We start from the raw sequence: 27,914 nt of genomic DNA on the forward strand, positions 1-27,914 counted from the left end.
TTTTTATGCATCTTTATTATGTTTCCAGATGAACACACAGAAAATCACACTCAATTCTACATTAAAAATAACCTACGACATATGCAACAGGGCCCGATCGACAATATCACACAAAACCTACGTGTACACATGTAAACAAGATTAACTCACTCCGTACCAACGAGTAAACAGACTGGCAAAGCTATTTGTCAACAGTATATCTACCTGCATGTAGCTAACATATATTTTTAAGCCGAACTTCCTTCATAAATTGTTTGCAGAATTCAGGATAGGGTACATTGTGGAGATACATGAGGAGTTAATGCTGAGATACTGTAAATCACCTAGTCTCAAGTTAGTCCATATATATAGCTCCATGTTCTCATCTAAAGCTGAACACAGTAGGTGGTGTGGCTGTGGTGTTTATGACAACAAGGTGGCTTAATGATCCTTTCTCTGAATAACTCCACACACAAAGCGAGAGATATCGGTTCTAGAAAACCCAAATCAAACGTTCTTATAAATCCTTACCCTTCCCTTACTCCCATGAAAAGATCCCCGGTAAACCTTCTCCATTTAAACACTCGCAAGTCAGAGTCATGCTGCATGGAAACAGGTCCTTCCTCCCAACTTGCCTACACTGACCAAAATGTCCCATCTACACTAGTCCCACCTGCCTGTGTTTGGCCCATATCCCTCCAAACCTGTCCTACCTGTTTAATTGTTCCTTAAACATTGCAATAGTCCCTCCCTCAACTACCTCCTCTGGCAGCTCTTTCCATACACCCACCATCCTTTGTGTGAAAAAGATACCCCTCAGATTCCTCTTAAATCTTTCCCCCTTCACCTTGAACCTATGCCCTCTGGTTCTCGATTCCCCTAGTCTGGGCAAGAGACCCTGTGTGTCTATCAAGTCAGACCAGCGAGCGATGCGGGTTGCAAGATTGCTCGAGGCAACAACAACATTCTTCAAATCCACGTGGATACCCGGGAAAGGATAACCCAACAAACTCAAGATGGAGATGTACTTGCAAGGAATTAAATGGCGACTCAGTGATAACATCCCGTCTTTGTCATGGGGGAAACAAAAGCTTGGCTGAACACGTTCCCAGCACGCTCAAAGTTTCAGCTCAGTGAAGTTCATGTAACACAAGTTAGTAAACGATGGAAGCAAAGCTCTGAACTGTGACTAGTCTGTCACGTTCGCTGCGGTCAGATGCGGTTTCCAACGCCTCACTCAATCTGCGCCATCCCCTCCACGCGGGTGGCCTTGAGGTTGCTTCCACACGGCTGGTCCGTCCACAGGGCGGCTTCGTGCTGTAGCGGGGTCCGCCGTGGGTAGAAGGTGTTGTGCAAGTTGTAGTTCAGGATGCAGCTCAAGGAGGCCATGTAGATATCGGCAAAGCGCGAAAGCCGCCGCGAGAAGTAGGTGGGGTTGTGGTGAGTCCGGAAAATGCTCCCAAACTGGGGGTTGAAGATGGTCTTGGTCAGCTCCCTGGAATTACAAAGAGGAGCATAATGAATGAATCAATTATACTTTATCCTCACATGTACCGAGGTACAGTGAAATGCTTTGTTTTGCCTACAACCCGGTAAAACCACACAGCAGACCCAAGCAGTACACAAGTGTGGCCATGTTTCTGGCACGGACAAAGTTATAAAGTTACAAAAGTTCACCGAGTGGACCTATCTACTGCCTGCCGCTGCACGTGGCAGCAAGCCCACCCCACCGGTTCCCCCTTCGTTCTTGGCGGAGAACGAAGCACCCGGAAACCGGAGCACCCGGAGAAAACCCACGTAGTCACAGGGACAACGTACATACTGTGTGTGCTCGCAGAAATCTGTGTTGTATGACTGCTTATCAGTACATTGTCCTGGTTGTATGTTGAGCCACGTCAAAGAAGATTTTCTGTTACGACAGACAATAAAGTTTTCTGAATCTGAATCTGAATCTCTGTACAGGCAGCACCTCTAGTCAGGATCAAAATCAATAAGTGTAGGAAGGAACTGCAGATGCTAGTTTATTAGCGAAGATAGACACAAAATGCTGGAGTAACTCAATGGGTCACGCAGCATCTCTGGAGTAAAGAATAGGTGACATTTCAGGTTTGAATCCTTCTTCAGACAAAATCAATATGTCTAGAGGTCATGATGCAGTTTTATAGGACACTGACCTTTAGACTTTAGATATACAGGCCCGGCTCACCTAGTCTGCACCGATCAGCGATCACCCCGTACACTAGCACTATCCTACACACTGCAAACAATTTACAGAAGCCAATTAACCTACAAACTTACACGTCTTTGGATTGTGGAAACAAACCAGAGCACTCGGAGAAAACCTCCCACCTGCCTGCTTTTGGCCCATATGCCTCTAAACCCATCCTATCCATGTACCTGTCTAAATGCTTCTGAAGTGTTGCGATGGTGCCTGCGATAGACTTGGCTTGAATGCATGCAGTTGTTATACAATAAGTAGTTAACATATGAAGTAATTATTTGGCAGGACTGAGCCACCTCCTCGTCTCTGCACAGTGCCTTTCCCCACTCATGGAAGGGGGTACTGCACACTCACCTCAACTGGTTTCTCTCTCTTATCCATTCCTGAAGCAACATCCGGGACTCTGCATCTTCATACACCTAAAATAATAGGCATTGGTTAAGGTAACACATACCATCGACTATTGTCAGTTATCTCAGGAGTCAACGAGCTGTGCTCCTTGGTCATACCTTCACACAGTTGTGGTGTTTGTTACAAGACTCCCGTCTTAAGTTAGCCTCAAGCAAACTTTCAAGCAGTGATTTCAATTAACGAGAGGGGGAGAGGGGGAGAGGAGGAGAGGAGAGGGGAAGGGGGAGAGGGACACACACGCACACACATAAAACCCACTTTGATTTTCATCTTGTACCTTTTACTACTTCAGTGGTACAGTGTGGAAACAGGCCCTTTGAACCACCGAGCCCGCTTCAACCAACGATCCTGTACACTAGCACTATCCTACACACTAGGAACAATTTACAATTTACAGTAGCCAATTAACCTACAAACCTGCACGTCCTTGGAGTGTGGGAGGAAACCAGAGCACCCAGAGAAAACCCACGCGGTCACAGAGAGATATCTGTACAGATAACACCCTAATCAGGATCGAACCTGGGTGGGTCTCTGGTGCTGCTGTAAGGCAGCAACACAACCGCTGCGCCACCGTGCCACCCTTACACAAGGAACTGAAGATGCTTAATTATGAAAAAAGATAGTGTTGGATAAACTTAACAGGTCAGGCAGCATGTCTGGAGAACATGGATCAAGGACTTTTTGAGTCGCGACTTCTTCAGACTGATAATGGGGGTGGTGGGAGGGGAGAACATGAAAAGAGAAGAGGGGCAAGATAAGCCTGGTTGGAGTGATAGGTGGTTACAGCTGAGGGAAGCTTGAAATTGGCAGGTGGTTAGGCAAGGGCCAGAAATGGAAAAGCAGAGGTTTTGACACAGAAGGATTAAAGAGTGTAATCCTTTGTCTCACACCTTCTGCTTTTGTCATCTCTGGCCTTTGTCTAACCATCTGTCTATTACCCCTACCCAAACTCCCCCCACTCTCCCCCCGCGCGCCTGTGATCTCCTGTTACCTGCCCCTCCTCTCTTCCAGCTTACTTCCACCCCATCCCCCACCATCACCCCCATTATCAGTCTGAAGAAGAGTCCCGACTCAAAACGTCACCTACCCATGTTCTCCAAAGATGCTGCCTGACACGCCGAGTTACTCCAGCAGTTTGTGAATTAATTTTCATCCCACTGTTTTAAAAATGCCCTTGTAAATTAAAAGATTGTAACCTATCTTCAAAACCAGAGTTGATCAAAGATGATTTTTCGATTCGGGCTTCAGTCTGAAGTGGGGCTCATGGGCGTAAATGGAGAGCACACACCTGTACACGCTCAAGTAGTCCAGTGAGACCCTGTAGCCACACAACCACCTGGCTGTATTCCTCCGTATTCATGGTCTTAATCTCGGATCGCAACTCAGGGATAATAGCTCCTGTCCTCCAGCCATGTTTCAAGGTCAAATCCTTTGATAAAAAGAGAGGAGATGAGAGGTCTTTGATGGCATGCACATAACTGGCACAAGTGCCCATTTTATGACTCTATGACAGTGACCATAACGTTTATCGAGACAAGACATCTTACATTTGTTTTCAAAACCTATTTTAGGAAAGATGCGGAGGCTTTGGGGAGGGTGCAGAAGTAGTCTATCAAAGGCTGAAGATAAGACACACAATGCTGGAGTAACTCAGCAGCAAGGATCGTATAGCGGAGCAAGATAGACCACTCCTGCTAAATGCAATGGGCTGACGTGTAGTACGCAACGGAGCGGAACGTGGGCCTTTTTTTATCCATTTCAGTAACCCGACTCGCAGTGTAATCAACGTTGCGGGGGAACAGTTTGTGTTAATAAATTATAATTCTGAAAATGAGGAGAAGATTTTTTAACAAAGAACTTTTATTTTTACAAGAATGCTTCCGTAACCGGCTTCCGTCTCCGCTATGGGATCTTTGGTGCGGAGACGGAAGCCGGTTACGGAAATGGGGCTGAAAATTACCCATGAATCTACCCATGATCGTACTCCGTCTTTTTCGTTGAGTGATCTATCTTGCTCGCTATAGGATCTTTGCTCAGCAGCTCGGGCAGCATGTGTAGGAAGGAACTGCAGATGCTGGTTTACACTGAAGATAGACACAAAAAGCTGGAGTAACTCAGTGGGTCAGGCAGCATCTTGTGAGAAAATGAATAGGTGACATTTCAGGTTGAAACCCTTCTTCAGACTGAAAGATGGGGTGGGGGGGGGGGGGGGGAGGTGGGAGCTATAAGGAGAGGTTGGACAAATTTGGATTGCTTTCTCTGGGTATTTCTTTGCATCAATTAAAAGTGAACTTCCTTGTCATCATTTATCTTATTCTTCTTTTCAATAACTAAACCGTATCGGAATGTGATAACGAAGATAGAATGAACATTGACGTAAACTTCGTTATATGCAGCATGGAGCACGGATACGTGGATTTGTAATCTTTTCATTCATACTTACAGCCAGATCACTGTAAATATGATCCCCAAAATAAAGCACCTTTGAACCGATCCAGCCTGTGAGTTTCAAAAATTCATACAAGTTGCCCTGTGTGTGAAAAGCAGTTTCAAGATTAGAATGTCACGTACTGAGGAAGAATCATGAACTGGATTAGGGAAGAACTGAGATTTTTTTGGTTGCCAAGATGCTTAACATTGCTGCTTACAACCCAACAATATGAATATTGACGCGTTGGCCTTCATACGCAAGGATTTGAGTATAGGAGTAAAGAGATCCTTCTGCAGTTGTACAGGGCCCTGGTGAGACCACAGGCAAATAGAACTGGCATAATGGACATCTTGATCAGCATGGGTGAGTTAGGCTGAAGGGCCCGTTTCTATGCTGTATCATTTGATAACTTACAATGAGTTACCATAACAAAGGCCTGGATTGAAACGGCTTTGATCTCTTCATTATAATCATTTATTTCCTCAGCCGTAAAAGATAAGAGCTGCGTGCATGTCAAGTGCATTTAAAAGATAAAGGACAGAAATGTGTTACCTGTTTGTAGATTTGCCCTTTCTCCAATTTGTTGATTTTGTCCCAGTGTAATTTATCTTTTTGATTTACTCTCCTGAACGGTCTATATAAAAAAAATTAAGACAATTTTCAATGCATGTTTATAAAACATTCCTCAAGTACTTTGTGTACCCTCAAGTACTTAATCTTTTTTTCCAATTCACCCTCCAGCAGACGTAACACAAATTGAGCTGGTGCTCTTTTATTGCAGATTTACAAAAAAGGATACAAAGTTTTGGCACAGTGATGCCGCGGTAGAGTTGCTGCCTTACAGCACCAGAGACCCGGGTTCCATCCCGACTATGGCTGCTGTCAATATGGAGTTTGTACGCTCTCCCATGACCTGCGTGGGTTTTCTCCCGGTGATCCGTTTTCCTTCCACACTCCATGGACGTGCAGGTTTGTTGGCTAATTGGTTTCTCTAAATTGTAAATTGCTCCTAGTGTGTAGAGGTGCTCGTGTATGGGGGTGATCGTTAGTCAGCGCAGACTCAGAGTTGACAGGTCTGTTTCCACACTGTATCTCTAAAATATGTATAAAACTAAAAAGTAAAGTGCTGGAGTAACTCAACGGGTCAGGCAGCATCTCTGGAGGACATGGATAGGTGGCGTTTTGGGTCGGTCGAGTTGTACTGACCTTCGTTTGTCGTTAAAGAACTCCGGCTTCTCCGCTTGGACTATGATGATGTCAAATAAATCACGCCAGTCTTTGCCAACAATGTACTGCATTCCTTTATCCCTGCGGAGCAAGAAAAATCATGTCGAGTAGATGCATTAAAACTACACACTAGAAATACTCCAGCGCAGCACAATAGCGCAGCGGTAGACTTGCCCCCTGTCCCACTTAGGAAACCTGAACGGAAACCTCTGGAGACTTTGCGCCCCACCCGAGGCGTTCAGGTTTCCTAAGTGGGACAGGGGCATTACAGTGTCAGTGAGCTGGGTTCAATCCTGACTATGGGTCATGATTCAAGAGTGTTTTGTTGTCATATGTTCCAGACAAAACTATGAAATTCTTACTTGCAGCAGCACAACAGAACATGTAAACATAGTACTCTGGGACGACAGATGGCACAATGGGCTAAGTGTTCGGCTGGCAACTGGAAGGTAGCCGGTTCGAATCCCGCTTGGAGTGCATACTGTCGTTGTGTCCTTGGGCAAGACACTTCACCCACCTTTGCCTGTGTGTGAATGTGTGTGAGTGATTGGTGGTGGTCGGAGGGGCCGTAGGCGCAGATTGGCAGCCACGCTTCCTTCAGTCTGCCCCAGGGCAGCTGTGGCTACAGAAGTAGCTTACCACCACCGAGTGTGACTGAGGAGTGAATGAATAATGCGATGTAAAGCGCCTTGAGTATTAGAAAGGCGCTATATAAATCCCATCCATTATTATCATTATTATTACTCTGTAAACAATATAATAAACAGAAAGAATTTTCAGCGTGCATACACACACACATACATGCTATCAGTACAGAGCTTGTACATTCTCCCTGTGGCCGCGTGTTTTTCTCCAGGTGCTCCGGTTTCCTCCCACAATCCATAGATGGTTAATTGGCTTCGGTAAAATTATAAATGATCCCTAGTGTGTAGGATAGTGCTATTGTACAGGGTGATCGCTGGGCGGTGCGGACATGGTGGGCTAAAGGGCTTGTTTCCACGATGTATCTCTGGTCTAAAGTCTACTCAGCAGTAACCGAGAACCTAACTGCGATCAATGCAAACTTAGTTTAGTTTAGAGACACAGCGTGGAAACAGGCCCTTCAGCCCACGCCAACCAATCATCACCTGTACATGCGTTCTACTTTACTCACTAGTGGCCAAATAACCTACAAACCTGCATGTCTTTGGAATATGGGAAAAAACGGTGAAAACCCACGAGGTAACAGGGAGAACGTGCAAACTCCATACAGACAGCACCTGGAGTTAGGATCAAACCCGGATATCTGGTGCTGTGAGGCAGCAACTCTACCGCTGCACCACTAAGCCACCCCTTCTCTTAAACTAACTATTTTATTTGCTCCATTACAGCATAGATGGTGAATTTCACTTCGTAATAAAATGGGGAATTCAACTCACACAAAGCTAAAGGGGCTGTTTGTAATGAGGAATAGTTTCTTGCCACTGTTGATCAATCTTCCCAGAACAGCGCCTGTTTTCTCCTCATGAGAGAGATATTTTTCTGATTTGAAAGGAGAGACATCACACAGTCAGCATGATACAACTTGTACATGTCCTTTAGCTACAGAATCTGTAGTGCGTATCCATATTCTTTATTAAAATACAATAATGTCAAGTCAAGACCAATTCGAAATTCCAAAATACCTTTCAGTTACAAAACACAGAACATAAAACAGTACAGAATGTAGAAACACGGAACTGCAGATGCTGGTTTACAAAATATAAGACACAAAGTGATGGAGTAACACGGCGGGTCAGGCAGCATCTCTTGAGAACATGGCTAGGCGACGTTTTGGGTTGGGACACATCTTCAGTCTGAAGAAGGGTCATCAGGTCATGTGATAAGAGTAGAATTAGGCCATTCGGCCCCTCAAGTCTACTCCAGCATTCAATCATGGCTGATCTATCTCTCTCTCTCCAAACCCCATTCTCCTGCCTTCTCCCCATAACCTCTGACACCTGTACTAATCAAAAATGTATATCTCTGCCTTAAAACCTAATGCAAAAACATCATTTTGAGTCAGGATATTTCAGGTTGGGACCCTTCTTTAGTCTGAAGAAAGGTCCAGGCCCATAATGTTACCTCTCCATGTTCTCCAGACACACTGAGTTACTCCAGCAGTTGTGTCATTTTCTTACATACATACCAATGTCCTGCTCAACTGCCCGATACAGTATTCCTTTCACATGAACATCTCGAATTACTTCCTGCAATCAGAAATTGAGAAACGTCAATCTTCATACACGTGTTATATCTATAGAGAGTCAAACAGTCAGATGTTAGGCTCAATGGTCTATATTCCCCAGGCTATTCCTTGCAGGCCTTCTCAAGTGGACGAACAACATTAGCCACCCTCCAGTTATCATCTGGCATCTCACTCATGACTAATGTTGATTCATATTAGAGGTGTATAACATCACGAGAGGAACAGATCGGGAAAAACACACTGCCTTTTACCCAGAGTAGGGGAATCGAGAACCAGAGGACATAGATTTAAGGTGGGGGGGGGGGGGGGGGGGGGGGGGGGGGGGGGGGAGAGATAGATTTAAAGGGAACATGAGTAGCAACTTTTTTTTACACAAAGAATGGTGGCCGAATGGAACGAGCTGCCGGAAGAGGTAGTTGAGACAGGTACTATCGCAATGTTTAAGAAGCATTTGGACAAGTACATGGATAGTATAGGTTTAGAGGGATATGGGCCGAATGCAGGCACATAGATGGGGTATGTTGGTTGGCATGGGCAAGTTGGGCTGAAGGGCCTGTTTTCACGCTGTATGACTCTATATACCTCAGCCAGGGCTCCCACACTTTCTTCACTAGCTTCCCACAGCATCCTTAGCTATATCTGATTAGGCCAGGGAAATGTATCTGCCGTCATACACCCTAGGACTTCCAGTACCTCCTTGACCGTAATAAGGACTGTCCTCTCCATTAACTGTCCCGAGTTCGCTAGCTTCAGGTTTATCTCCGCAGTAAAAAAAAAATATTTAAAACTACAAACATATTAAGATCCAAGTTTGAACTTATCAGCAATGTCAAAATGCATCAGTTGGTTAAAGCACAGCACTCTGCAAATTTACAGCAAGCAACCTTGTCGACCAAGGTCAAGCAAGTCCACAAAATCTTGAACTTACTAACTTTGCACATTAAATCATCCCACTAGTTCACTGTACTATCAAAAATGGTCTTATCTTTTAGGAGGCACAGCGGCAAAGCTAGTAGAGCTGCTGTATTGGACACCAGGTTTCCATCCTGACCTCGGATGCTATTGTGCGGAGTTTGCACGTTTTCCCCGAGACTGCGTGGGTTTCCATCGGGTGCTCCAGTCTCCTCCGTACGGTAGATTGGTAGGTTGATTGGGTGCTGTAAATTTCCTCCCAATATGTACAGCGCCATGGACTCGGGTTCCATTCTGCCCTTGGGTAGTATCTCTCAAGTTGTAATCAGTATGTGACATTCAGGAGACATCTATGAGAGGTTTACGAGAATAATCCTGGGGATGATTGGGTTAACATACGAGGAGCGTTTAATGGCTCTGGGCCTGTGCTTGCTGGAGTTTAGAAGGATGAGGGGTGGGGGGGGGAAGAAGAGGGGAGATCTCATCGAAACCTACCGACTAATGAAATACCCATTTAGAGTGGATGTGGAGAGGATGTTTCCAGTACTGGGAGAGTGTATGACCACAGGTCTCAGCCTCAAAATAAACGGACAAACCTTTGGAATCGAGCAGAGGAATTTCTTTAACCAGAGGGTGGTGAATCTGTGGAATTCATTGCCACAGGCAGCTGTGGAGGCCAAGTCTTTGGGTATTTTATAAAGCAGGGATTGATAGGTTCCTGATTAGTAAGGGAGTCGAAGGTTATGGGGAGAAGGCAGGAGAATGGGGTTGAGAGGGAAATATAGATCAGCCACGATAAAATGGTGGAGCAGACACAATGGCGTAATTCTGCTCCTTTGTCTTGTGATCTTATCTGCAAAAGGTGCGGCAATCATTTGCCTAAGTTACACCAACAACACCTCCCAAACATACCATCCACCGCCAAAAACAAATATGGGTGGAGGCAGCATTTAAAAACTCCCAGCTAGAAAAACCAGATCAATTTTTCATGACATGGACACTCTTTACCAAATTCTTCCAAGGATAGTATGGCGCAAAACACAAATTTGGATTTAAATCCAACTATGGGTTGTGTGAGGTGGGGGGGGGGGGGAGGCGGCGAGAGGCAGGTATATCTCCACTTTTTTCTTCCTTTCTTTTTTTTCCTTCTCTTCTCTTACATCTTTATCCACTCTTTGGCCACACTACTTTGGTAGTCCAGGGGTCCTGTCTTTTCACCTTTCATTTTTTCTCTTTCTTGTTCTTCCTCTTTTCTTTGTCCTTATTTTCAAGTTAAAAGGTTAAAATCGAAGCTGTACATTAATTGTATAATTTTATATGCTGAATGTTTTATTCTTGTACAATTGCTTCTAATAAAAATAATTTAAAAAGTTTAAGAATTTAAAAATAAACACTCCCAGCTACAGATCTGACTCACTATTAACGGCAGGGAAATAAGGGGGAGAATGGGACTGATGGGATTGTTCTGAGAGCCAGCATAGTAGGATAGTCAATGGGCCGAATGGCCTCCTAATTAAACGAGAATTAAACTAAAATAATGACCTGCTAGAGAAGTGGAAGGGCACATTGTGTTAGGAATGTATTATTAAAATCTTACCTTAACATCCTTGTAAACATAAACTGGTTCAAAGTCAATATTCTGCTTGATGAAGTAGTCATTGACGCAAGACAACAGTGTAAGTTCCGGTAAGGAGAATATGTCCATAAACTGCTTCATTGCAAATCCATGTGAACTCTGGTTAAGTAAAACAACTTAAAGTCACACAGAGAACACTGGTTGCATTAAACAACATCGCAGCAAACTTCAAAAGGTTCATCATAAAAAAAAACTAATTAAAATCCTGACACAAGATTGACGGATTCTTGATTAGTGCGGGTGTCAGGGGTTGTGGGGAGAAACCAGGAGAATGGGGTTGAGAGGGAAAGATAGATGATTGAATGGTGGAGTAGACTTGATGGGCCGAATAGCCTATTTCTCCTCCTATGACTTATGAACTTGTGAACAGGGGACTGCAAATGCTGGCATCTTAAGCAAAAAACAAAGTTCTGGAGGAACTGGAGAGGTACAGAAATGGGCGTGGAGGTGGGAGATGGAGTTTAAACCGAGCGAGTGCGAGGTGTTGCGTTTTGGGAGGTCAAATGCAAGGGGGGAAATTTACAATTAATAGCATAACCCTTAACAGCATTGACATACAGAGGGATCTTGGGGTCCAAATCTACAACTCCCCGAAAGTGGCAACACAAGTAGATAGAGTGGTTAAGAAGGCATATGGTAATCTTGATTTCATAGGTGGGGCATTGAGTATAAGAGAGTCAGAAAGTCACGATGCAGGACTTTTGGAGAATTGTCTGCAATTCTGGCCACCCCATGTCAGGAAGGATGTGGAGGCTTTGGAACGAGTGCAGAGGCGGTTTACCATAATGTTGCCTGGACTAGATGGAGAGGTTGGACAGATTTATATTGTTTTCTCTGGAACGCCAGAAATTGCGGGAAGACCTGATAGAAAATTAGAAGCGTAGATAGGGTAGACAGTCAGAATCTTTTTCCCAGGATGGAATTTCAAATACTAGAGGGAATAGCGTTCAGGTGACGGGGCAAACGTTTAACGGAGATGTGCCGGGCAAATTTTAAAACACAGAGGGTGGCGAGTGCCTGGAACGTGCTGCCATGATTGGTGGTTGAGGCAGATACGATAGTGGCATTTAAGAGACATCTGGATAGGCACATGGAGATGCAGGGAATGGAAGGACATGGATTATGTGAGGTTAAATAAAAGATAGTCTTGTCATCATGTTCAGCAGATTGCAGAATGGTCCCGACCCAAAACATCACCTATCCATGTTCTCCAGGGATGCTGCCTGACCTGCTGAGTTACACCAGCACTTTGTGTCCTTCCTCTAGAAAGCTAGGACATGTATAATGGGCCAAATGGCTCTCCCAGTCGTATCATTTGAAGAATACATATGGTGTTACCAATGGCCCTGCCTAAGCAGCATTGCACCACAAACATCAGCAGTAAGATACGTAGACTCCTTTACCTTGCCATAAAAGTCGCTCATATGCTCCAGAGGAACATGGGTCCCTTCATATATTTCAAGCACTTGCTCGTCAGGAACTGGGTTTAGCCCTCTGCGGTTCAAACAATAGATGGCACCATTAGTTTGGGATGTTCTTCTGGACCATGACAGAGGAGGTTAGATTTACACCAGCCAGTTGGTAGTTTGGCAGAAAAGACTGCTCTCTCACTGTTGAATCTGCCCACCTTTGACTGAGGGCTATTAAATCTGCAGCCCAATCCCACAAATGACCAAGTGAAAGTGAAAATATGCCCCTTCCTTGCACAAAACAATATCGGACATTTAATTCAGTAGCAAGCTCAAGCAAGGGACATTGAAGAGGTGCAGTACAGTGATACAGCGGTAGAGTTGCTGCCTTACAGCGAAAGAGACCCGGGTGCGATCCTGACTACGGGTGCTGTCTGTACGCAGTTTGTACATTCTCCCCGTGACCGCGTGGGTTTTCTCCTGGTGCTCTGGTTTCCTCCCACACTGCAAAGATGTGCAGGTTTGTAGGTTAATTGGCTTTGGTAAAATTGTAAATTGTTCGATAGTGCTAGTGTACAGGGTGATCGCTGGTCCGAAGGGCCTGTTTCCGCACTGTATCTCTACGATCTAAAGAAAAAGTCTGTCACCCATTGAGTCAGTGTTGACCATCACACACAATTTTTTTTTCTATTCCTACCAAAATCCCTTTTATTCTCCCCAGTTGCTCATCAATCCCCCCCCCCCCCCCCCCCCCCACCCACCCACCATCTCCACATTCTACCACTCACCAAAAGTGAGGGGCAATTTAAAGCAGCCAATTAACATTTTTGGGATGTGGGAGGAAACCAGAGCAGCAGGGGGAAACCTTTGCTGCCACAGGGAGAACGTGCAAACTCCACACAGACAGCGGCCGAGTTCAGGATTGAGCTCAGGTCTCTGGCACTGTGAGGCAGTAGCTCTACGAGCTGCACCACTGTGCCATCTGAACATTATTAAGTTACATTTTAGAAAAGGGGAAATAAAGTGCTTATTTCTTTTGTTAAGAGATACAGGTCCACCACCGATTTTCCGGCACCCTTGATTCCAAATCCTTTCTGGATTATTCGTTTTGCCGGGCCAACAGAGGTCACGGCCTCAGAGAGGAGTCCAATGGCACCGGAACGGTCCACCTAGGCTGCCGAGACGCCGAGACACCGGCCCGCAAAGTCGGCTCTGGGAACGGATCTGCAGGCTCCGGCCGGGCATTAGTTCCAGAGCCCTGGCTGCAGGGGGGAAATTTGACCCTCCGATCAGCCATGGAGATCCCATTGAGGTTGAGATCGGTCGCCTTACCCGGCCTAGGTGCCACGTCTTCAGTGGGACCTCCGAGAGATATTTCAAGTGCGCTCTCGTAATTTTGTCCGGATTAAAGGAGGAGCCAGACCACAAGTTGCTGGAAAATTGGCGGTGGAACTGTATTAAACTTCTATCAGGTCTCCCCTCAAGAGAACGCAATCCAAGTTCGGCCAACCTCTCCACAACTGTAATTATCTCAGCAAAATCAACATTTAAGTTGAGATGGATTCATTAATAAAGCTTATACAACAATAGCGCAATAAACAGTTACAATATTCCAGAGATGCGGTGGGGAGAGCAAGGGGGAGAAGCTCAGCGATTGAGCAAGAAATCCACCTGTACACGGTTCCCAACTGCATGTAGTGGAATGCATCAATCTTCATCGCAATTCCCTAAAATGAAAATTGAAAGAACAGCTGAGAAATAGAAACACGAGGTCAGATGGCCACTTATACTTGCTGCAACATTCAATATGATTACAGCTGATCACTATTGCATTGTCCACGGCCTGTGATTCTTTTAATATCGAAAATAGCAATCATTCTACATCCTGATGCAGATTGCAATGACGCTCACAACCACACAACTATTTATTGACAACCAAGGTTGTGGCATTGGGGTTGGGAGAGATATATAGGGGTGGGGGGAAAGGGGTAGGAGAGGTGGGAAGCAGGAACGGAAGGGTGGGTGGGAAGAAGGGAGTAGCAAGGGCGTGGTGCAGAGGCGCAGCAGTACAGTTGCTGCCTTACAGCTCCAAGAACTTCCCCTCCCATTCCGAATCCGACCTTTCTGTCCTGGGCCTCCTCCGTGGCCAGAGTGAGGCCCACCGTAAATTGGAGAAGCAGCACCTCATATTTCGCTTGGGTAGTTTACACCCCAGCGGTATGAACATTGACTTCTCCAATTTCAAGTAGTCCCTGCTTTCTCCTTCTTTCCCCTCCCCTTCCCAGCTCTCCCACAGCCCACTGCCTCTACCTTTCTTCTTCCCGCCCACATCAGTCTGAAGAAGGGTCTCAACCCGAAATGTCGCCCGTTTCCTTCGCTCCATAGATGCTGCCTCACCCACTGAGTTTCTCCAGCATTTTTGTCTATCTCCAACATCAAAGCTATCTTTCGGAATCACTGCCTCAAAAAGGCAACCAGCCACACCACCCTGAACACACACTCATTTCACTCCTGTCATCGGGAAGAAGATATAGGAGCCTGAAAACTGTAACGTCCATCAGGCTATTAAACACTACAACCTCCCATAGGCTCCAAACTATACGTGTAGGAAGGAACCGCAGATGCTGGTTTAGCATTTAATGTCCAAACTATATAGACTTGGGGACATTATTTTTGAGTTTGCACCATTATTGTTATTTATTTGTCCGCTTACTTAAAAAAAATATGTACATATATACTGAACATATATTATATATGATATACTTATATATCTGTGGAAATTCTCTGCCTCAGAGGACGGTGGAGGCAGGTTCTCTGGATGCTTTCAAGAGAGAGCTAGATAGGGCTCTTAAAAATAGCGGAGTTAGGGGATATGGGGAGAAGCCAGGAACGGGGTACTCATTGGGGATGATCAGCCATGATCACATTGAATGGCGGTGCTGGATCGAAGGGCCGAATGGACTACTCCTGCACCTATTGTCTATATACTGAACTTTTTTGTTACGAATCTTACAGAGTACTATGTTTATATATCTGTTGTGCTGCTGCAAGTAAGAATTGGATTGTTCCTTTATCGAGACAAATGACAATAAGATCCTCTAGACCCTTGACACATGTTTGCCAATATAAACTCAAATGACTAACCTTTTGTACGTCATAATGAAGTCCACGTATCACAAAATTAGGGTTGTAATCATAACTCCTCAGGTCATCTGGATACTGGAGGTAACAGAGACAATACTATTACAGCAGCGAATTATATACATTGGGACTCCAGTGGGCTTGCTCTACAAAGAGTTAGCTCCTTCTGTGCTATTGTAATTCAACGCGCTCTGTAGATTGTTATTTTGACAACCAGTAACCGCAGCGATGAGATCCTCCAATAAATACAATGAAGGGTGGCACGGTGGCACAGCTGTAGAGTTGTTGTCTCACAGCGCCAGAGACCCAGGTTCGATCTGGATCTCGGGTGCTGTCTGTGCGGAGTTTGTACATTCTCCCTGTGACCGCGTGGATTTTCACCAGATGCTCCAGTTTCTTCCTAAATCCCAAATATGTGCGGGCTTGTAGGTTAATTGGCTTCTATAAATTGCCCCTCGTATGTGCAGGATAGAATGGGTAATCGCTGCTCAGCGATGATGGAGTTCAAACAAGGATCGTCTCGGTAACACGACTATCGTATTACCAACTCATTGAACGAAGACACAAAAGGCTGCAGATGCAAGATTTGTCCCAGTGTGGTCATTCCTCCTTCTCCCTGCTCTCACCCACAGAAGATGCAGAAGCTTAAAAGCGCGCACCACCAGACTCTAGAACAGCTTCTTCACCTCTGTTATCAGGCTTCTCTGGATACTTTCATGAGAGAGCTTGATAGGGCTCTTAAAGATAGCGGAGTCAGGGGATATGGGGAAAAGGCAGAAACGGGATACTGACTGTGGATGATCAGCCATGATCACATTGAATGGCGGTGCTGGCTCGAAGAGCCGAATGGCCTACTCCTGCACCTATTGTCTATTGTCATTTCATAAGCTAGGGTAGTGTCCGATTCACATCTAACCTATTGTGATCATTGAACTTTGTCTCTGGAACTGATGCGCTACAACATTGAGAACTATATTTTGTACTCTGCTTCGTAAGAGCTTCTAAACTACACAAGGCAGCATTGTGGCGCAATAAATAGAGATAATGCCTCACAGCGTCAGAGTCTCCCCAGGTTCAATCCTGATCACAGGTGCTGTATGTACGAAGTTTACAAGTTCTCCCCTGTGACTGTGTGCATTTTTTCTGGGTGCTCCAGTTTCCTCTCACTTTGCAAAGACGTGCAGGTTTGTAGGTTAATTGGCCTCTGTAAATTGCCCTCTAGTGTGTAGGTTGCGATAGTGGGATATCATAGAACTAGTGTATGTGTGATCGTTGGTCGACGTGGACTCAGTGGGCCGAAGGGCCTGTTTCCACTCTGTAAACTAAACTAAATTCAATAATGCTCGCTGCCTTTAACATTAAAAATTTAAGCTTTGACACCTTGAGCAAATAACCTGCTCACCATCAAGTTTGCCATAAATACACAAAGCACTAAACAGAGGATTTTGTCCACAAAATAGTGTTGACCCAACACTAATCTTATCTCGTCAGGTGGCAGGATTAAAAATGACCTTCAGGCCAGCTCTCCAAAGCTAATAGTTCTGTATTCAGGTGGACTTCAGCCTGAACTTTAGTTTAGTTTAGGAAGGAACTGCAGATGTTGGTTTTGTACAGAAGATAGACACAAATTGCTGAAGTAACTCAACAGGGCAGGCAGGATCTCTGGATAGGAATGGGTGACACATTCCTTCTCTCCAGAGATGCTGCCTGCCTCGCTGAGTTATTCCAGCTTTTTGCGTCTATCGTCTATCTTTAGTTTAGAGATACAGGGTGGAAACAGGCCATTCGGCCCATCAAGTCCACACCGACAAGCAATTCCCGCATACTATTATCATCCTTTAACTCACCTCTTTACCTCTTCTATCCTTATCACACGGTGTCTTTTGATCTCTGGCCGTTGTCCAAGCATCTGCCTTTCAAAACCTCCCTCCCGTGTCCAGCTATCACTTGCCAGGCTTATCTCCCGTGCCTCCTCCTCTCTTCCAGCTTTCTCCCAATCAATCCTCCCAACACCACAATCAGTCTGAGGAAGGCTCCTACACCATCCATGTTCTCCAAAGACGATGCCAGCCGTCTTAAGAAAGCATTTTGTGCCTTTGTTTGTAGACCAGCATCTGCAGGTTAGTTTAGAGATACAGCACGGAAAGAGGCCCTTTGCCCATCGAGTCCGTGCAGAACCGCGATCCCTGTACAATAGCACTATCCTACACACTGGGGACAATTTACAATCGTTACACGTAGCCAATTAACCTTAAAACCTGCACGTCTTTGGAGTGTGGGAGGAAGCCAGAGCACCCGGAGAAAACCCATGCGGTGACAAGGACAGCACCTGTTGTCAGGATCGAACCCGGGTCTCCAACTCTTCCGCTGCGCCACCGTGCCGCCAGCTATTCCTAGTATCTGCTCGGAATGGTATCTGCATGCTCCATAGGCAAACTCAAAAGCATTCATCGCCATGTAGACACAAAAAGCTGGAGTGACTCAGCGGGACAGGCAACATCCCTGGAGAGAAGGAATGGGTGACGTTTTGGGTTGAGACCCTTCTTCAAACTGAAAGTCACGGGAAAGGGAAACGAGAGATATAGACGATAATGTAGAGAAATATAGAACAAATTAATGAAAGATGTACAAGAAAGCAACAATGATAAAGGAAACAGGCCATTGTTGGTGAGAATGCAAGCTGGTGTGAGTTGGGTGGGGGGGGATGGAGAGAGGGAATTCAGGGGTTGCTAGGTCAGAAAAATCAATGTTCACACCCCTGGGTTGTAAGTTGCCCAAGCAAAATATGGGATGCTGTTCCTCCAATTTGCATTTGGCCTCACTCTGACAATGGAGGAGACCTATGACAGAAAGGTTAGTGTGGGAATTGGAAGGGGAATTAAAGTGTTTAGCAACTGAGAGATCAGGCAGGTCTAGGCAGACTGAGCGAAGGTGTTCAGAAACAATTGCCCAATGCACTAGAAACCAGTCTACGTTTGGTATCGCCGATGTATAAGAATTCTGGTTCTCATTTGTTTTTCCATCAAGTTTGTGAAAGTCACTCAAGGAACAATGACTTCATTGTGGACAGAATAGTCTTGGGATGTTGGTCAATCAAGGCTCTGAAATAAGTAGCTAGCTTTTGTTTCCCTGAGGCCACAAATCATGTTAATATTCGATTGAAATGTACACCTAAGACGGACAACCTATGAATCGAAGCCTACATGACAAAATCAGGCAATATCATTATTATCAAATGGACACTGTAAAATAGCAGGACGCTGTTTCAGAATTCAGCCACCCAAAGGTTTAATGCAAGAGAAAAAGAAAGTGTAAAATTCTGTTGTGACATGTAATTGAGTGACAACTGTATACAGAGTGGACGTGTGGGAATGAGGGTTGTGGAGGGTTTGGACGTGGAGGGACTGTTCACTTCCTATGGTCAGACAGTCACCCTCCTGAAGCTGGTGTCCAGGGCAACTAAACACCGCGAGGAAATATTAAGCACCGGACATGACTTTGGCAACAAACCATGGGAAAGGGAGAGAGAAAAGTTACTGGAGTCAGGGGAGACTGCAGGTATTTTTAGTTTAGTTTAGAGATACACGACGGAAACAGGCCCCTCGGCCCACTGAGTCCGCGCCGACCAGCGATCACCCCACACACTAACACTATCACACACACTAGGGACAATTTAAACCGTAGCCAATTAACCTACAGGCCTGTATGTCTTTGGAATGCGGGAGGAAGCCAGAGAAGCTGAGGAAAAGCCACACGGTCACAGGGAGAACGTGCAAACTCCGTACAAACAGCACCCATAGTCAGGATTGAACCCGAGCCACTGGCGCTGTAAGGCAGCAACAATACCGCTGGTTCTTGGTTTCTTGGTCCTCCAAAATATTCCAAATGGAATTTAAACTGGAGGTGGTGGAGGGAGGACTTAAGCCAGAAAGGGTTATTGGGAAGAAAGAGCTACTTTAAATTTAGTTGCATCTGGTTGGGTAACTATAGTTGGGTGGAGATTATTCCATGCTTTAATTGTGCGGGGGAAGAACGAATTGCTGTACACATCTGTCTTTGTAGCTGGGATCACAAATTGGATCGAGTGCCCTCGTCTGCTCCTAATTGGTTTGGGTTTGGTGGAGGTCTTGTAATCTATGTCAAGCTGACCATTTAACATTTTGTAAAAACAGGTCAAACGGTGAGCTTCACGTCTGTCTTGGAGAGGGTTCCACCCCAGAGAATTCAGAAGATTAGTGACACTCGCCACTGTGCCGCCCCAAAAATTAGCAGACGCTGGAATCTAGAGCACAAAAAAACTTGTGGAATTGTACCCATGTTTTTTCTCCAAATAGTTGAAGTTTAACATTTTAAAAGGGATCCCAATAATTAAGGCAGACAAAACGGATTTGGGTTGCGACTTGATGGTTAAACTGAGACTACAACAATAAAAACTTGTACTTTGGCACCACCGCCAGCATCCATAGAATCTCTCGATGCCTTATGCAACCAATATAGCAGTTCTGAAGTCAAGTCACTGTTGACTCATGCAAGAGACAGCACTTCTGATGGGACAGTCAATAGCACACTGGGCACTTCAGCCTGGATCTTAGCCTCAACCTTGCCTTGGGACCGAGGTACAGTGAAAAGCTTTGTTCTGCATGCTCTCCAAACAGATCAGATATACCATAAATAAATATAATCAATACAAACTCAAGTACAATGAATAGGGCAATGGGGAAGATACAGTGCAGAATATAGTTCTCAGCATTGTAGCGCATCAGTTCCATAGACAAAGTTCAATGTCAGCAATGGTGAATCAGACAGTACCTTAGCTTGTGGAAGGAGTGTTCAGAAGCCTGATAACAGAGGGGAAGAAGCTGTTCCTGAGTTTGGAGGTGAACGCATTCAACGTCTGAATCTTCTGCCAGTTGAGAGCAGGGAGAAGGAGGAATGGCCAGGGTGGGACACATCTTGCATCTGCAATCTTTTGTGTCATAATTCAATGAAATGATAATAGGATAATCGTTATGGCCACTCAAAGTGTAAGTGAACGGATATGCTCAAGGCATTGGTACTCACATTATGTTGCTCAATGAGGATTTCTCGAGCAGTGTTGAAGATTAAAGTGTGCAGGTTGCTGGAGTAAAAAGCTAGAGTGTAGTCATAGTCAAAGCCATAAATCTCAATGTCCGAGAGGCAAACCTCATTGTTGGCAAAGATCCCGTCTGGGTTAAGGTAATTGGATCTCCCTGGGAAACTCAGATCTGTGAAAGTGAGGATACAAGATAGTTATCAATATGGCTCTCAATAATCATTCAGAACACTGGGCGGCACAGTGGCACAGCGGTAGAGTTGCTGCTTTACAGCGTCAGAGACCCAGATTAGACCCTGACTATGGTGCTGTCTGTACAGAGTTTGTACGTTCTCCCCATGACCGCGTGGGTTTTGTCCAGCTGCTCCAATTTCCTCCCACGCTCCAAATGTTTGTAGGTTAATTGGCTTCTGTAAATTGTCCCTAGTGTGTAGGATAGTGCTAGTGTACGGGGTGATCGCTGGTCGGTGTGGACAAAAGGTGGACCAAAGGGTCTGTTTCCATGCGATTCGTCTAAAGTCTAATAATAACATAAAACAGTGCAGCACAGAAATTGACCCTATGGCCCACATTGTCCATGCAGAACATGATATCAAGATGAACGCATCTCCGCCTGCACGTGACCCACATCCCTCCATTCCCCACATAGCCTTGTGCCTATCTTAAAGCCTCTCAAACGCCAGTATTGTATCTGCCTCCGCCACCACACCTGCAGACACAATCCAGGCACCCACCACCTTCCAAATTCTCGTATCAAATTAACAATCCGGTAGTTAAAGGAATGTGGAACTGGGCTTCAGCCTGTTCAAACCACACGCGGGGCTGTGATATCCAGAAAGTGGGCAGTTTGATCAAAACTGCGTTCTGCTGGTCTGGGTTGTTGGCTGCAAACATGATAAAATCCAAAATAGGCAGTTTTGGATCGTCGGGGTCACCACTGTAGAGGTCCACGCATTGTGTAAACACTCTGTTTAATGATTAACCGATACAGCCCCGTCGCTCACATCAAGTTAATATTTAACTATTAAAACGCCAACCGCTAAATCCATTGTTCTCTAACCCCACGACGGCCCACCCCCCTGATCGCGTGATTGGTCGGCCCAGATCATGCCCAGTCCACGCGAGAATTCGAGTCCGACCAACGACGGTTCGATACCAAAATGGCTCAGCCCACCACAATAGATGAATTGGCCCAAATCAATATCGCCTGTCCATTTCTAATAAAAGATGCTGCCGACTCATTGAGCTCCTCCCGCAGTGTGTACAGAATTATTCCAAGATGACAGCAGGGGAAGGTGAGGGGAACAGTCAGACAGTCAGTAATCGGCGAATTCACCTCCCAAGCCCTGGAGTTCCGTGATGGGCTCAGGAAGAGCTATGCGGTACACGGTAGCTTCAGCATGGAAGCAGATTCAGGCAACTGAACCATCCTACCAACAACTAGAGAGCAGTCTAAACTACTATCTAATTCATTGGAGACCCTTGGACTATGTTTGATTGGATTTTACTGGACTTTATCTTGCCCTAAACATTATTCCCTTTATCTGTACACTGTGGACGGCTCGATTGTAATCATGTTTAGTCTTTCCGCTGACTGGTTAGCACGCAACAAAAGCTTTTCACTGTACCTCAGTACATGTGACAATAAATGTACTGTCATAACTAAATAAATAACTAATAAACATAAACTAAACTCTAACTCAAACTCAGAAGGTCTCCGTAAAGATGAGCCACAGCTTCACATCTCCAGCGGTTGGGGTCCGTTCCTGATCTCCGGTACTGTCTGTGTGGAGTCTGCATGTTCTGACCTGCGATGGAGTGGGGTGCCCCTGGGTGCTCCAGTTTCTTCCCACGTTCTTACACATGACAGATTAATTGGGCACTGTAAATTATCGGTGAGTATAGTAAGTCATAGGGCACAGAAACAGGCCCTTGGGCCTAACACGTCCATGCCAGCCACATTTTAGTAGTGAGCAAGCCCCATTGTCTGCATTGTCCCCAAAAACCTTTCCTCGCTACATATTTGTTTAAATGTCTTTGAAACATTGCTATTGCAGCTGCCTCTACAGCTTCCTCTGGCTGTTTGTTCCATATAAACACTGCCCTCATAGAACACAGAAGAGTTTGGCACCGGAACAGTGCAGCACAATGTCTGTGTCAAACATGGTGCCAAGGTGAACTGATCTGCTCTGCCTGTAAATGATCCAGATCCCTCTATTCTCTTCACTTCTGTGTGCCGATCCAAAAGCTTCTTAAACGCCACCATCATATCTGCCTCCACCACCACCCCTGGATACGCATTCCCGGCCCCAACCACCTTCTGTGTAAAAAATACTTGCCCCGCTCATCTCCATTAAACCTGAGAAGGGTCTCGACCCGAAACGTCATTTATTCCTTTTCTCCAGAGATGCTGCCTGTCCCACTGAGCTACTCCAGCATTTTGTGTCTATCTTCCATTAAACCTTCCCTCAGCGTGGCAAAATTGTTCCTCCTGTTTTTTTGTAAATCATTAAAACTCTAGTCCTCACCTTAAAACTACTTAAAGTGTAGATAGATGCATTTTTGAAAGGGGGGGGGGAGGTGGGGGGGGGGGCGGGTGAGGACTAGAAGGATTGACACAGGGCAGGGCTGGCCTTGGGTAGATCAGCCATGATTGCACTGAATCACAGGGCAAGCTTGAAGGGCCAAATGGCCTATTCCTGCTCCCATTTTCTTGCCTTTCTTGTGTTTCGGTGGAACATGAGGGAATCCAAGGACAGCGCAGTAGCGCTGCTGGTAGAGCCGTTGCCTCACAGTGCCAGAGACCCAGGTTCGATCCCAGCCTCGGGTGCTGTCTGTGTGGAGTTTGAACATTCTCCCTGTGACTGCGTAGTTTCCTCCGAGTGCTCCCGTTTCCACCCACGTTCCAAAGACATTGGGGTTTTTAGGTTAATCGATCCTCTGTAAATTGCCCCAAGTGTGTAGGGAGTGTATGCGAAAGTGGGGTCATGTAGAACTAGTACGAGCGGGTGATCAATGGTTAGCGTGGATTTGGTGGGTTTAAGGCCCTGTTTCCAAGCTGTATCTCTAAACCAAACAAGTGATCAGGAAGAGAAAACAGTGTTTGAACTGATGGATTGAAAGGGAGTTAGAGAAATGCAAGAGTGAGATATGAGATAGTAATTATTTTTAATCAGTCTTTTCTGGACTTCATCTTACACTGAGCGTTATTCCCTTTATCCTATATCTGTACACTGTGGGTGGCTTGATTGTAATCATGTACAGTCTTTCCACTGATTGGATAGCACGCAACTACAAAGCTTTTCACTGTACCTCGGTACATGTGAAAATAATAAACTAAACTAAGCATTGGGGAGTCCATTGATTAAATCTGGATACACAGATAGCTTCAGACAGAAGCCATAAAAAGATATGAATATTGTAATTGCAAACCTGCTCACTAACATGCTGCAGAGAAAATGAGATGTTGCAGTTATTAAATGCAACTCTACTACAATAATTATTGCCCAGCCAACAATTGTTATTGAACTGAATGCAAAACAAGAATTTCACTGTTCCTCGCTACATGGGACAATAAACTACCATTGAATCATCAACCAATTTCCACATCCTCTGACCAAATGCACGCAAGAAAAATAAGGGAAAAGGAAACTTGTGTGCATATAAACACAACTGTGCCAGCTGGATGGCTTAAATCTGTTCATTCAATTATTTGTATTGAATATAGAATCACAGAACCATGACAAGTCAATGCTGACCAAGATGCCTAATCTAAGCTAGTCACACCTGCCCATGTTTAGCCCTTATCTCTCTAAACTATTTCTCTCCATGGAATAATCCAAATGCTTTTTAAATGCTGTTATAGTACCTACCTCAACGACCTCCTCTGGCAGCTCATTCCACATACCCACCACCCTCGGTTTGAAATGGTTGCCCCTCAGGTTTGTATTAAATCTTGCCCCTCTCACCTTAAACATATGCCCATTTGTTTTTGATTCGCCTGCCCTGGGTAAAAAATTCTGTGCATTTACCCAAACTATTCCCTTCATGATTTTATACACCTCTATAAGATTACCTTTCAGACTCCTGCGCTCTGAGCCCGAGACTGCCCAATCTCCCCCTGAAGATCAGCCCTTTAAGTCCTGGCAACATCCTTGTAAATGTTCTCTGCAGCCTTTCCAGCTTAACAACATGTATAAACTAAATGCTTTTCCAATTCAGTTATTCTTATCTGCTGCCAGGACACGAGGGCCTGAACTACAGGGAGAGGTTGTACAGGCTAGGACTCCATTCCTTGCACAGGAAGCTAAGGAGTGAGCCTATAGAGGTGTACAAGACCATGAGAGACGGGGAATAAAGAACAGGGGAATAAAGAACCAGGTGATATTTCTTTAAGGTGAGTGGGACAGGATTTAATAGGTTCCTGAGGGGTAACTTTTCACACAGTGGGTGGTGAGTATATGAATCAAACTGTCAAAGGATGCAGTTGAACTATTTAAATGCCATTTGCGCAGGTACATGGATAAGAAAGGTTTAGAGGGATATCAGGCAAACCGTGGGCATGTGGGACTAGTGTAGATGGGGCATCTTGGTCGGCCTGTTTCCGTGCAATATGACTCTACTATGACTTGAACAAGGTACACTGACAACACACTGATAAAGTGTGACCCCTAAAATATCAGCATTCCAATTACAATTCTAAAGGCCTTACCAGTTGCATTTTATCCCATGCTTTTTTGTACCCGACATTAATCCTTCAATTTTTAGATTAATAATATAGCTCCATTCCTTTCTCAGCAGCAGTGGAGAAGACTACAAGTAAAGAGATATGTTGCCCAAAAGGAAACCTGATCGGTGATCATCAACTCCAAGGATCAAGTACCTTGCATATCATGTTGACATCCTCTCTATAAATGGAAAGTCATCTGTCACATGAGTCAGTATGGAACCAACTATATTAGAGTTTTAAAGATAAGATCATCTTCCACAAACAGTTAAACCCAGTCACCCTTATAACTAAGACAGCACTCTGGCAAAGATCAAAACAGGTTATAATAGTTTACACTCAGGAAATCGCCAGATTTGTCTATTTTTGTTTATGTACTCTTGTACAGCATGGAAACAGGCCCCTCGGCCCATTGAGTCCATACCGACCATCGATCACCCGTTCACACTAGTTCTATGTTATCCGACATTCTCATCCACTCCCGACACACCAGGGGTAATTTTCAGAGATCGGCACAATTTTGGGATGTGGAAGGAAATCAGAGCACCCGGAGAAACCCACGAGGTCACCGGAAGAAAGCGCAAACTCTACACAGACAACACCAAAGGTCGGATCTAACCCGTGCATAATATCCAAAAGTCCAGAAAATCCCCGTGTCAGTCGGCGTACAAGGGTGGCTCAAAAAAATACAGATGCTGGGATCTTGAGCAAAAACACCAAGTGCTGGTGGAACTCAGTGGATCAGGCAGCATCTGTGTAGGGAATGCACCCGGATCCCTCCCTTTGCCTTTACATTTCACTCCTCTTCTCTCCTCATCTGACACCCTTTTAGCCTCCTTTTCATCTCTAGCCTTTGCCACTACTCCACACATCTGCCAATCAACCCCTTACCCCCCTCACCTGTATCCACCCATCACTCGCCAGGTGGTGTCCAACTCCATCCTCTCTTTTCCAACTTTATCCCCTCTCACATTCTTGCCCCTTCGCCAACCGTCATCCTTTCCCCCCCCCCCCCCACCCCCCTATTTATTGACCATAACTCAGCCTTCAACATCTTAATCCCAACCAAACTCATCGACAAACTCCTGAACCTACGGGTCAGCAGTCAGCACCCCACAAGACAGCATCGAGGGGATCTATCACAGTCACTGCCTCAAAAAGGCTGCCAGCATCATCAAGGACCCACACCATCCTGGCCACTCGTTCATCTCCCCGCTGCTTCAGGTGGAAGGTACAGGAAATCTGCAACATCCAGGTTCAGGAATAGATTCTTCCCCACAGCCATCAGGCTATTGAACTCTGATCATTAATAGCCCATTGCACTTTATCTGTTTATTTATGTGTGTATATATATATATATTCATTGGTATATGGTCACACCGATCAGTTCTGTTCTGTATTTATTTATGCTTACTATATTCTGTTGTGCTGAAGCAAAGCAAGAATGTCATTGTCCTATCTGGGACACATGACAATAAACTCTCTTGTATCTTGAAGAAATTGCAGAGTTGTGGATGTGGTCCAATCTATCACATAAATCATCCCCTCCCCCTCGATGAGCTCCATTTATACTGCACACTACCCCGGGACAGCAACCAACATAATCAAAGACCATTTACAGCCGGTTTTCCCTCTTCTCCCACTGGGCAGAAGGTACAGAAGCTTGAAAGCACGTTCCGCCAGATTCAGGAGCTTTAGAGGATGTGAATCACACAAGCAGCGTGCAGTTAGGGGTGTGGGTGTCGAGAGCTCTTACCTTTCTTGGTCTCGTTGTACAGAGACCAGAGGTAGCTGCGAGTGCCGGCGGCGCTGTCGGTGTAGGGAGCCCGTGGTAGCGCCGGTACTGCGGCGGTCCGGCGCCGGGACAAGGGCTGGAGACACGGGGAACCGCATACAGAGCGGGTGACGGGCAGCCAAGCCCGGCCAGACCAGCCCAGCGGTGGAGGAGAAGGAGTGTCAGTCCAGGAGAGGAAGCCTCTTCTCGCCACCCTGCTCGCCAGCGTCCGAGTGGTCATCTTCTGGGAGGTGCGTGTGTGTGTTGATGTTGATATCGCAGCGCGGCCCGTGTCCTAGAGCCGTGGAGACACGTTCAGCAACACTCACACTCGCCGCTACAACCCGCCTGTCGTCACTTCCCTGCCACAAAACCCACATCCAGTCCCATCCCAAGCAGTGGGAGGCAAAGATCCTATAAGATCTTTGGTGGGAGGGTCCCACACCCACGTCGCTAAGTCGCCTGCAATGTATCAATGCCCAAACCAAAGATCATGGCCCAAACTACTAATGTCATGAGAGGAAAATAATAGGCAAACGCACAGTGTAGGAGGGAACTGCAGATGCCGGTTTAACTCCGAAGATAGACGCAGAATGCTGGAGTAACTCAGCGGGCCAGGCAGCATCTCTGGAGAGAAGGAATAGTCAAGAGTGTTTTATGGTCATATGTCCCAGTGAGAGCAATTTTTAAAATTCTTCCTTTCAGCAGCACAACAGAATGTGTCAATATAGTATTCTGTAAGGAAT

At 45.5% G+C, this 27,914-nt stretch overlaps 1 protein-coding gene across 1 annotated transcript; it reads right to left on the bottom strand.

Annotated features, from left to right (window-relative positions):
• Positions 1-27,526, bottom strand: nt5dc3 (5'-nucleotidase domain containing 3). The gene is made up of 14 exons (XM_033038047.1): positions 27,151-27,526; positions 20,656-20,840; positions 15,598-15,672; positions 14,125-14,180; positions 12,448-12,538; positions 11,006-11,143; positions 8,437-8,497; positions 7,688-7,790; positions 6,249-6,350; positions 5,595-5,676; positions 5,055-5,141; positions 3,900-4,040; positions 2,555-2,619; positions 1-1,474 (listed from the first exon to the last, which is right to left on the bottom strand). Exons 1-14 carry the CDS (start codon positions 27,407-27,409, stop codon positions 1,213-1,215), a joined length of 1,707 nt encoding a protein of 568 aa, XP_032893938.1. The 5' UTR covers positions 27,410-27,526; the 3' UTR covers positions 1-1,212.
• Positions 27,527-27,914: the final 388 nt, after the last annotated feature.

This window comes from Amblyraja radiata, chromosome 19 (genome assembly GCF_010909765.2).
Source record: "Amblyraja radiata isolate CabotCenter1 chromosome 19, sAmbRad1.1.pri, whole genome shotgun sequence".
In the NCBI taxonomy this organism is placed as follows: Eukaryota; Metazoa; Chordata; class Chondrichthyes; order Rajiformes; family Rajidae; genus Amblyraja; species Amblyraja radiata.